Here is a 12,667-nt window from a genome sequence, read left to right on the forward strand (position 1 = left end):
TTCAGTGATTCAAAGCTGTCAGACTGAGTACTTCCATTCCTCACTGTATATTGGCTGGAGACTACCCTCACCTCTTACCACATGAGCCTTTCCATATAGCAGCTTGCTTTATCAAAGCATGAAAGCGAAGGGGGCAACACAGTCTGCTAGCAAGATTGAAATAATAGTCTTAAGAAACCTAATCATGGATGTGACATTGACATCTCATTACCTTTGCCATATTCTATTGTTTATATGCAAGTCACACATTAGCCAATACTCAAGGAAGGGAAATTACAGAAGGATATGAATCCAAGAGGCTGGGATCACTGGGGATCTTCTTACAAGTCTTCCCACCATATTCATTCTCTTGGAATATGGATGGGAAGACTGCTCAACAAAACATCGCTTCAAGTATCTCAGTATGAAACAAAGCCACGTGGCTTCCCAAGCATGTGGCTAAGATCTCATGAAAAAATAAAAGAAAAAAGAAAACCATAAGGGAGAATCAGAGTAGAGATCATTAGGTTTGAAGACAAAGTTTGTTCAAATGTTCTGACCAAATACAATCTCCATCAGAGAAAACTCCTGGGAGCATATGCATTTTAGCAAATCCCAACATGGAAGTCAGGTTTTCTGAACAAGTGACTCACAAGAAGGAATGCCCATCTGAACAGGTAGTCAATGCCAAGAAATCTAGTCTGCTCTGCAATTATTTATTGCTGTAGAATATTTTGAAATATATTTAATGCCACTTTATTGCTTATGATTTGCTGTGTGATGCATGTCCCCTTCAGCATATTTGCCTACATGATACTTTCAAGGTCTGAATCCACCACAGTGGCAAGTAACTGCTGGAACAATTTCAAACCCTGGCTGTCACCCACATTTTTTTCTAACCTTTACCCAACCACATATTCTCAGATATCTGAGCATCACAACATTTCAATGGTGGTAGAAAACCAGACAGACTGTCTGTAAAGGACTTCAATGATTTAATCCTCTAAAGGCAAAACACATACTCAGAAAACCCGAAACACTGTGTCCTAGACAAATGTAAATGCAGACAAAGATTATCTTAAATGTAAACGTTCAAAATTGGTCTGCATAGTTTACCATTCTTTCCAGAAACACCCATTTGTTTTATTTCCTGTACATTTTACCATCAATTCAGTTATAAAAAATATTTAAGTTCACTCTGTTGCTAATAACCTATTTGTTTTGTTCCTTTAAAGAGATGAAGTTTGATAAACAACTAAGCTTAAGTAGTGCTGTACTTAAAAGACCCCAAAACTATCGCCACCTGTGGGAAACAACTGTAAACCACTTTAGGATTATCATGTGCCGCGCACATGCTTGGATCCCGAGTACCTGAATATGAATGGAATGCATGTTTGGTGAAAAGGGGAAGAAACTAAGGTAAAATTCCAGTTTAATGGTCATAAGCAGACAGAATGATTATAAAGCAGATGATGAAGGAAATTTTATTAAAGCTGAAGATATCTTCCCACCTATGAAAATAACTTGCTAATAACTTAATTTATAAAATAAGAGAAAGTGAATGAATGTCTTACCTCTCTGAGATGAATGTTTTCCTTCTCTTTCTGGTCTAAAATTACTTCCAAGTGGCTGACCTGAGATTCAGCCTCTGCCATCCGGCGCGTCCGCTCGTTGTCATCCTCAAGGCTTTTGGATGGTAAACCTTTACTTTGCAACATCTCCAGGAGCTTTTTGATCGATTCATCTCGGGCATTGAGGGTCTGTTTCTGTGTCTCGATTCTAAGCTCCATTTCCTCCAGGGTCTTCCTCAGCAGGAAGAGCTCCTTGGCCTGTCTGTCATGCTCAGCCTGGAGCCTCCTGAAGTTCTCCTCCGTCAGCTCAATGGTGAAGTGCTCCGCTCCACGGTTGCCACTCTCCTGCTGCAGGAGGTGGTTGAGGTCTCTCTGGGTTCGAAGCTCATCCTGAAGGGCCTGGATTGTCAACTGCAGGTGCTATGGTGAGAAAGACAGAGCAGGATAGGAAAAGGAAAAAAGTCAATGAAAGTGTCAGGCACTGTTTGCTGCTTCCACACCATGAAAATGGAATGTTAATCATGAGTTCCAGGGGCACAGCCATGAAGTCCTCCATGGTGACTTCAGAAGCATGGGACAGCACATGGAAAGGGGATATTAATTCAGTGATGCTTTCTGAATGTCTTAGGAGAAAAGAAATGTACACATACACAGAAACAGTATATTAGTGTCAATCACAAGGGAAAGTATACATCTATAGAGCTTTAATTTAGGAAGTGAAAGGGTTAGAGGGAAACTTTCACAAACACATCCTATTTATGCCCACAACACTCCAGACTCAGTATTCCTTGTTTCCTAAGATGTTCTTTATTCTACTATCCATTATTTTTCCTGATAAATGTATGTCCGTTTAAAAATGAAAATAATAGCATCCACTACAAGTAGACACAAACAGGGACTTTTTTTAAATTTTATTTATTTATTTCACAAATAAAGCTGCGAACAGGTTTAGTAAACAGGATTACTGCCTCTGCAAGCAAAAGGGAACAAATGCAGACACAGACAAACACACCCAAACACACAAGGAAGTGAGGCTGTACAGAGCAAAACAAACAAGCTGCAAAGAGTGGACAAACCTTGGTTCTTCTGGCATCCAGTAACTGAACAGCATGAGAAATGGAAAAAAAAAAAAAAAATGAAGCAAAAAATCAACACAAAGAGAAGTCCAGTGCAAGCAAAGGTTTTTAACAAAAAGCACTTAATCAACATAGAGTACCTTTACAGAAGGAAAAAAGAAAAAAAAATCTTATTAGAGCAAAGACCCATAAGCTACACAGCATCTATAGCACTCAAGTTTGATACATGTTGGGGGGGAAAAAAGAAGTAAAAACGAAAAAGAAAAAAAATAATTGTGAGGTTTATTCCATCTTTCATTTTCCTAAATCTCACAAGACCCAAAGTCTTGGGTGTCTTACCAGGGAGGAAATCACAACACTCCAAAAATACCCATATGTTGTTTCAGGTCGCCACTACAACCAAAATCAGAGTGGAAGCACCACAGAAACAAAATTGTTACCAGTTGTGAAAAAAAGAAACCCTTGCATGAAGTCATTTGGTCAATTCAGCAACACCTTCCCCCCAGAGCCAATTGGAGGAGGCAGCCATAAGCCTGAAGGTATTTTTGTCCTAGGGACAAAACCAGGAGACTTCAAAAACAGCAATTACTCATTCATTCACAGACACATAATCCTATTTGTGGACAAAATACAATGCTAAACACAGGACTCAAGATGGACATAAAGCAAGACTCCTGCCCACAGGGCATTCACAACATTATACATGATGGAAAACACTATGTCTACGTTATATAAACATTGGGATAGTCACCATTTTTAAATCCTATGGCTGATACTTAGAAGTGTTGAGATCTTTCTGAGAGTAGCCTATTACCAGAAACTAACACTGTGTGATACACCATTGAATCATATGAGTATCTACTTCTCTTTACTATTTATGAATGTCCACTGAGAACTTCTTAGATCATAGGAGACAAGTACCATTCTCATCTACATGCCATAGCACCTCTCAGAATACTGCAGGGAGAGTAGCAACTGGTATGCATTAAACAATAGAGATTATGAATTATTTTTGTAATAAAATGCACCCATGTAAAATGTAAAATTCAGTAGGTTGTAGAATATTCACAAAGTGCAATCATCAACACAACTTTTTTTTTCCTTTGGTGTTGCTGGGGATTGAATTTTGTGCCTGCAATGCAAACACTCTACCAGCTGAGCTAGATCCCCAGTCCAACACAACACATTTCTGAACATTTTTATCACCTCAGAAAGAAATGCTTTACAAGTTACTCCCCATCCCCTTCGACCTTCCACAGCCCTGGTAACCACTAATTTACTTTCGGTCTCTATGGATTTGCCCATGTTAGACATTTCGTAACAACAGAATCATATAGTAAGTGGTTTCTTTCACTTAGCATGTTTTCAAGGTTTATCCATGATATAATAAAGTCTCAGTATTTCATTCCTTTCTATAAGGATTCTTCCAAAATTGGGATAAGCCACATTTATCTATTTTTCAATTGATTCATACATGGATATCCATAGCAACGTTATTCATATTAGACAGAAAGTGGAAATATTCCATGTCAACAACTGACAAATAGGTAAATAAAGTATGATATTTTCATTCAATGGGATATTATTCAGCCATAAAAGTATTAAAGCAGTAGTATATACTACAAGGATAAATGTTGAAAACATTTTGTCATTGTGAAAGAATTTAATCACAAAAGATTACAAATTTTATGATTCCACTATGAATGTCCAGAATAAGCAAATTTGTAGAAAATAAATTAATAATTGCCAGGAGGGTGGGAAAAAAGAAATGAACAGTAACTACTAAGTAGTATGGGATTTCTTTGGGGGATAAAAATGTTCTAAGATGTTAGTTATACAGCTTTGTAAATATACTGAAACTGATGAATTTTACACTTTACATGGGATAAATATATATCTCAATAAAGCTGTCATAAAAAATGAGATGGAAACAAATGCTAATACAATCTTTTTCCATATTGCACTAAACCAATCAAAACAAAGTCCACAAGAGAATATATAGCATTTAGTGATGTAGCTGCTGCCAAGTCTCTTGGGAGCATGCTTTAACAACTAATTCTGATTAAATATTCACCCTTTCTTCCTTCCTTTCGACTGGAGACTAAACCCAGGGGTACTCTGAGCTACATCCCTATCCCCTTTTTATTTTTTATTTTGAGTTAGGAGCTAAGTTGTTCAGACGGGCCTCAAATTGGTTATCCTCCTGCCTTAGCCTCCTAAGCCACTGGGATTATAGGTGTGTGTCACCACACCCAGCTCAATTAAATATTATTGATGGCAAATCTTCATCCTTTGAAGATGGCTTGGATTTCTGAGATGATCCAAATTTATTTGGAGACAAACATGATGAATCAGGATGATCAGAACAGAAAGTATCTTTTCTGAGAGTAACCAAAATAAGATTTATTTTCTCGTATGGTTTATAAACTGGCCAGAGGGAATTCGAAAGAAAAATTGCTGAAATGATTTGAGGAGAGGCAGCAACACTGGAAGGACAATTTTGTAAAGGAAATGGCATTTTGGTTGAATGAGTTGCCTATTGTTTCCACCTCTACAAAGTGGAAATCATTGTAATACCTACCTGCTCCTATGAGGAACAACTAAGAATATGCATTCAGTGCCAAGTCTGAGGGTAAAAGAAATGAGGAAATTAAGAAGTTAGGGAAGGGGGTAAGTAGGAAGGGAGGTAAGTAGGAAAGTTGATAGGAAGAAAGATGGAAAGAAAATAGGAAAGAAGAAAGGGCAAGAGAGAATAGAAGAAATGGTCCATTTATCCATTCAATATACAACGTATAATTTGTTTTTATTTGTTATAGTGTAGGGGGAGGGACCAGTATCTCCTCCGTGCTCCAAAAACATAAAAAAATAAATAATCTACTCTCACAATTCCCATGGACAGGTAATTCAACAGAATGAATACTGTGTCATGAGGGTTATGTTTCATAGCCAGGTACCTGGAAATGTACAGAAGATGTAGCCCAGGCTAGGGCCACATAGATAAATATTCCCAAGCCAAGGGACCACCACTGGGCTATGTCTTGAGGAATAAATGAGAATCTGTCCCCTGAAAAAAGATGGAAAGAGAAGAGACCATGTAAAGGTCCAGAGGCAAAGAGAGACCACCTATTAAGGAAGAATAACAACAAAAATCTGTTTAGCATTTACCACTTGTCACACGTGGTCCTAAGTTCTTCTCTCACAACTGCCCTAAGAGGCACCACTGTTATGATCTCCACTTAATGGATGAGAAAATGAGAGCCAAAGAAATTAAGTAACTTGCTCCATGTCACCAGATAGGTAAGTTGTCTAGTCAGGTGCTCATCTAGGTAGTCTGACCCCAATGTCCCTGCTCAAACCACTCTGGCACCTGTCCTCGGAAGTGGCACAAATATTTCAGGATGGCTGCAAAAGAATGAGGGTCAGGTGTTAAAAGCAGATAGACAGGCATCTATAATAGTTATAGCAATTCTCCAAGTTACGAATTAGTCATCCTAACCAGGCTGTTTCTCATGAGAGGTGATTTTGATGGCTATTTCTAGGTCGTACATTTACTAAGGAATAACATTTATTTCCCAGATAGCCTACTTGATTAGTCACTAGATGACTTCGGCATGAGCAAATATACCTGATAATCACCCTAAAATTTAGTGTTCAAAAGCTTCTCAAATCTATGTTTACATTCATTTGTCATTCTCTTTTTAAAGATATTCATCGTTTCTCAACCTTCTGGCTAAGATCAAACATAATTTCAAAATATTCAAAATTAAACAGGTCTCTCCTATGTTCCTACAAAAAAAGATGCTTGTGCAAAATGTGAGTACCTTGTAGAGCTTTGATCTTCTTTCTGCTTAACTTCCCTGAGGATGGGGAAGGGATCTGAAGCAATCTCATTCTCATTTTTTTTCTTTCTCTCCCCACCGTTCTACTTTTAAGAGATTCAACTCAAGTTTCAAGAATAACTCACTAGATTTTCCTTCTCTGGTTAGATATTTAACATAGATGATGTCTATTCCAAAATATAATAGCACCTTTGGTGATAAATAACCCAGGAAAATCATAGCCTTTCTGCCTTAGTTTCCATGTTTGTAAGACAGATAGAGTAATAATTCCTACTACCTAGGAATTGCTAAAACTTAATAAAGATAAATCATTTAATGAAGAATAAATGGGTACCAGGAACAGAGTAAACACCTACATCAGTCAAGATGGGCTGGGACTGCTGCCAGAGGACAGCAACAATGACCCACATTCTGAAAGGCATAAGCCACCTGCAGACACAGAATCAGAACTTTAAGAGCTGGAAGAGAACTTAAAGAAAAGCTTGCCGATCCTTTTTTTAAAAAAAACAAATGAGAAAATGAGATTCACACAGGTTATATGAGAGATCTAAGAGCAAATGTACACACTCTCAAAACCAAAATCTTGGTTTCTGGAATCCTGGACTTCATCCTGGTGAGATTAAACCAAAATTGGACTCTTCACTTTGACAACCTAGCCATGGTGTCTCCTACAGGGGGGCTAAGAGATTCCCTAAATCATTGCACTTCTGCATCACTGGGTCCATTCTAGTAGTTAATGACATGGAACACCTCAAGAACAACTTAAGATTTCCTTTCCGAGTTCCTGGAATTGGACTGTATAGACAATAGAAGACATGCTCAAGAAAACCTAGTTCTAAAAGACTAGTACACAATTCAAGTTAAATCTCTAGCAAAGCCACACTACCTTCCCCAACAGTCAAAATAAGAAAAACAATGCACAGTTTTCAATTCCCTGCTCCTGAGACTACTCAGTTCCTTCAAATCAAACCACCCACCCCTCTTCAACCACATAAACATACTTCAAGGTAGTCACTCAAGCCCCACTGATAAATAATTAATGAGCATTCATTTCCGTTTGACCTATCACATACCTTCAAATCTGCATTCTGCAAGGCAGTATTCTACAGCCATCTCTGTGGAATCTCCAGGCACCACTCTCGCTTTCTCAAAACCTCAACCACTTTTGCTGAGGTGTCCATTGTACTGCACACCAGGAGAGAAAAGTCCTTCTAATGCCCGCCTATATAAGGATTTCACAGGTAGTCCAGCCTCATGCCTGGGTCCCATTCAAACTGCTGTCATCTCTGCATTCATGGGACAAGTAATACAGATGATCCAACAACTAATTCCCTTCAAATACAATAGTGAATATGTGGTTGAACAAAACTTTTTACTCCCCATCCAAATTCTGGGATCATTTCCTAGCTGACCATAATGAATCCAAACTCATAATCAAACTCCCTTCTCTAAAACTCACCCCTCCATTGGAAAGACATCAGGGGGAGGAAGCAAAGCAGCTGTAAAAATGGAAATCCAGGTTACGGTTTGCTCTCTGCAAGTCACTGCTAAGAACACAAGTAGAATGCATCATATTGATTCTGATACTTATCCTTTAACTAGTCCTTTTTACACTTTCTCTCTACTTAGTTGTATAATTTAAATTCTGCCCTGCATAGTAAAGATTAGTCCCCTCTTCAGTCCACAAAAAGGAAACCGTTTTAAACAACTCATCTGTACATTAAACATGGATAAATGGAATGGGAGCTACATAGCTTGTATCCAGTTTATTCCCAGTTTCAAATACAGTTCAGTGACACTAAGGAAGACATAATATAATGACTTCCATGTCTGACATTATGACAGACTACATCTTCTGATAGGCCCTTCTACCATGCTTCAGTAAATAAAAACAAATCTACTTTTCAAAGCATAACAACTGGGCTTTCAAGGAAGTAAAAGAAATCTCCAAGGAAAAGAAAGGTGGGAGTAGGGTGGGAGGAATGAGAAAGAGATGAGAAAAGAGCCCATTAGCAAGCTCACATATACTATCTCTTCCTCTAATAAGTAGCAAAAGCCAGTATAAGTACTGAGACTGAGAGGGTGAACTGGGACTCTATGAAGCAAAGCAAGCAGATTAGATTCTCCCATGGAACCCAGATTTGCAAAGGGAACTTACATAGATTAGTGTCCCTAGTTCCTCCTTTTGTGAGAGTGCAGGAAGGCAGAGGACATTATCATGGACACCAGGAAAGACACATGCAAAAAATAAAATGTTTTTAAAATGTTTCAGGAAACAAATACTTAAAGAGATATAAGATATATATAAGATAGAGATATAAGTGATTCTCCAAAAGGAACAAGCATATTTGAAAAAGGAAATCTACACTAATGAAAAATATATTGTTAGGGCCTGGGGTTGTGGCTCAGTGGTAGAGCGCTTGCCTAGCATGCGTGGAACACTGGGTTCGATTCCCAGCACCACATAAAAGACTAAATAAATAAAGGTAGAGTGTCCATCTACAACTAAAAATATTTTTAAAAAAAAAGAAAAGAAAAATATACTATTAGAATTGAAAATCTATAGGACTGGGGATGTGGCTCAAGCCATAGCGCGCTCGCCTGGCATGCGTGGGGTGCTGAGTTCAATCCTCAGCACCACATAAAAATAAAATAAAGATGTTGTGTCCACCGAAAACTAAAAAATAAATGTTAAAAAATTCTCTCTCTCTCTTTAAAAAAAAAAAAGAAATGAAAACCTATGGATGGGCTAAGAGAAAAGAAAGAAGTAATGAACAAAATACAATAAAGATGACCACAGAACAGAACTCTGGTTCACTGAAATGTCTAATAAGATAAACCTCTCAGAAATCACAATACACAGGAGATCTTTAAAAGTGAAATGCAAATAATCTTAACCTTATGCAAATAAATTTGAAATTATCAATGAAATAGATGAACTACTAAAAAGGTATCTTATACAAACTAGCCGTAGAAAAAGAAAGAAGCCTGAAGTGTTCTGAGTCAGCAGTTTAAAATTCTTCCCACAAAGAAAACCAAGGTGATTCCAATTTGTACAAACTCCTTAGGAAAAAGAAGAAACTCTCCCACAATTTATCTGTTGAGACTTGACAATTTGACACAATACCTAGACATGAACTACATAAGAAAGGTAGTGCAGAGGCCAAACTTCACACCTAGACAATGAGTATTATCAGCAAAAGGCCTTTAGAAGTATATAAGAAAGACAATACATCATGGCCAAGTTGGGTTTCTTCTAGGATTTACAGGGTTGTTCAACAAACTCTTCATGTAAATTGACACTTTAATAAAAAGGGAAAATTAGGGGCTGGAGTTGTAGCTCAGCAGTACAGTGCTTGCCTCTTACATGTGAGGCACTGCATTTTATTCCCAGCACCACATATAAATAAGCAAATAAAAATAAAAGGTCCATTAACAACTAAAAAAGCATTTTTTAAAAAAAGGAAAATTATATGAATGAATAGTTCAAGATATGAAGTCATGCATATTTTTTAAAAAAAATCTTTGCAAACTGGAAATAAAGAGGAAGTTCTTTAACTTACAGAGTATATCTATAGCAGAGTTGATATATATCTGTCTCAATGGTAAATGTTAAAAAAATTCCTTCTAAAATGAGGCATAAAAGCATACACACTATCACCATCACTGCTAATCAATATTTTCCTGGAAGCCTGAGTTTAGAATACCAAGACCAGAAAATAAGTAGAAAAGAAGTGTAATATTATTAATTACATTATGTGGTATTCTACTTAGAATTTATAAATTATTAAAAATAAGAAAGTTTTTCTTATTAATAGGGCAAAATAAAATGGAGCCATAAAAAAAGATAGATAAATCTGACTATGTTAATATTAGGAATTTCTGTTCAACAAAAGACATCATAGAATGAAAAAATTAGCCATAAATGAAAGGTAATATTTGCAATACATTAAAATAACAAGAAACTTTTATCCAGAATATACACAGAATCCTCAAAAAATAAGAAATCCACAATAGAAAAATGCACCAAAAAATGGACATTTCATAGAAGATGAATATGAACAGCCAGTAATCATATGGAAAGAAGTTTAACCTTGTTAGTAATCAGAAAAATGCATATGAAAACCATAATGAGAAAGCATATTACACCACACTCTCTTGGTCAAAACACACACACACACACACACACACACACACACGAATACACACTTTATATTAATTATTATGATAACAGCAACAGTAATAATAAGTCTTACAACAGCAAATGATGACAAGGATGTGGACCAAGAAGAACTAAAACAGCTGCTGTAAGGATAAACTAAGGCAACCACTTAGGAAAAATAAATTGGCAAGAACTAACCATACAGGGGTGCTGAGGTTGTGGCTCAGCAGTAGAGCATGTGCCTAGCATGTCAAGGCCCTGGGTTCAATCCTCAGCACCACATAAAGTAAATAAAATAAAGGTATTGTGTCCAAGTACAACTAAAAAATAAATAAATAAAAAGAACTAACCATACATATACTCATCCAAAAAACTTTATCTTGGGCTTGGGCTGTAGCTCAGTGGCAGAGCACTTGCCTACCATGTGTGAGGCACTGGGTTCAATCTTTAGCACCACATAAAAATAAGCAAATAAAATAAAGGTATTCTGTCCATCTACAACTACAAAAATTTTTTTTAAAAAAAACTATCTTCAGGTGTACACCTAAAGTAAGCATTGGCAAACTATGGTCTATGGGCCAAATCTGGCTTAAAGTCTATTTTTATAAATGAAGTTTTACTGGAACTCGGCCATATCCATTAATTTATGTAAGCAACTGCTGAATGAAGCAGAGTAGCAGAAATCATGTAATCCACAAAGTCTAAAATATTTACTATTGAGCATCTCACAGAAAAAATTTGATGAACCCCCTAAAGAAATTATTAGTATAAGACTCATACAAGAACATTAAAAATGGCATTATTTCTATAGGTAAAATAAAAACTAGAAATAATCCATCAAAAATAAATAAAGGCACATGCATATAATGGAATATTATGCCATTTTTCAAAAGAACAAATGACAACCACATGCAATAAATTATTAAGACAGTATTGAATAGAAGAAGTAAAAATAAATAATATATGCAACATCACTCTGCTTAGGTAAGACTCAAGGGAATAATGACCATAGGTTGGGGGAAGAGATGAGAACCCAGAGAAATGTACAACATCAACAGGATTGGCCTTAAATTCAAATACTGGTGATGTTAGTGCCAAAATGCAAAGACCAGTAACCTAGTGTGTTTTCTTTAACGAAACAGGACACTACAACATTAAACAACCTTATGACTTTTATCAGATTGCTTTTCAATCATGCTTCCCAAAGTAGGTTCCCTGGAATGGCATTCTACAAGGTATTAATATGTGTTGTGTTGGGGGAATAGTGGGAAGGAAGTTCTCATGTAATCATCTATTCATTTTATACACAGACACACAGAATGACCTTCTTAAAGATGTTCCTAATTTTCATTATGCTGAAAACAGCACATAGTAGATACTCAGCAAATAGTGAATGAAATACAGAAAGAGGAGAGGACCAGAAGGGAAACTGTCTCACCCTATGACAGACACAAGGGAACAATATGAGGGAGAAGACGTTTCCAGTCCTCTTTGCTCAAGTTGTAGGTAGGATGGGGGTGTACTTGACATTGGATTACTCTGTCCTATTTTCTCCACCAAAACTCAAATGTCTCACATTCACCAGCTAATTCATCTGACAATACTGATTTGAAGCTGCCAACATTATGTCCACTTCACAAGAGGATAAACTGTGGTGGCTTAAGGGATTTGACTGCAATCTCATCATTAGCAGATACAGGCCAGTGTCTAAAATTGAAGTTCCCTCCAGCCAATTCTAAACTCTTTGAGCTCTAAAAATATTAGAAAACTTTATTTTGTACAACTCCTATAAGCTCCAAAATCCACTTCATTTTTTAAAAAAGAAGAATGAAAATACAAGAAACTAAGCCATACTTGAGTTTATATGGAAAAAGAGGGAAAACACACTTTGCTTTAGCCAACATTTAGAAGACCAACTTCCAATAGCTACTGGAGTCAGAATCTAATCCAGATTTCAAAATGTCTAAAACACAAAAAGGTAAATAGAATGAAAATATAATTATATATGTATGATGTTCATGGAACACACAATTATTTAAA

General features: G+C 36.7%; 1 protein-coding gene across 1 annotated transcript in view; it reads right to left on the reverse strand.

Moving 5' to 3' along the window:
• The window catches only part of Erc2 (ELKS/RAB6-interacting/CAST family member 2), an 813,481-nt gene that overhangs the window by 683,590 nt on the left and 117,224 nt on the right, over positions 1 to 12,667 (reverse strand). The window contains exons 2-3 of the mRNA XM_076856276.1: positions 2,627 to 2,650; positions 1,554 to 1,970 (exon numbers count right to left, since the gene is read on the reverse strand). Coding sequence (XP_076712391.1) covers positions 1,554 to 1,970; positions 2,627 to 2,650 — 441 coding nt within the window. The remainder of the gene's footprint in view (positions 1 to 1,553; positions 1,971 to 2,626; positions 2,651 to 12,667) is intronic.

The sequence above is a fragment of the Callospermophilus lateralis genome, chromosome 1 (assembly GCF_048772815.1).
Source record: "Callospermophilus lateralis isolate mCalLat2 chromosome 1, mCalLat2.hap1, whole genome shotgun sequence".
Lineage (NCBI taxonomy): Eukaryota > Metazoa > Chordata > Mammalia > Rodentia > Sciuridae > Callospermophilus > Callospermophilus lateralis.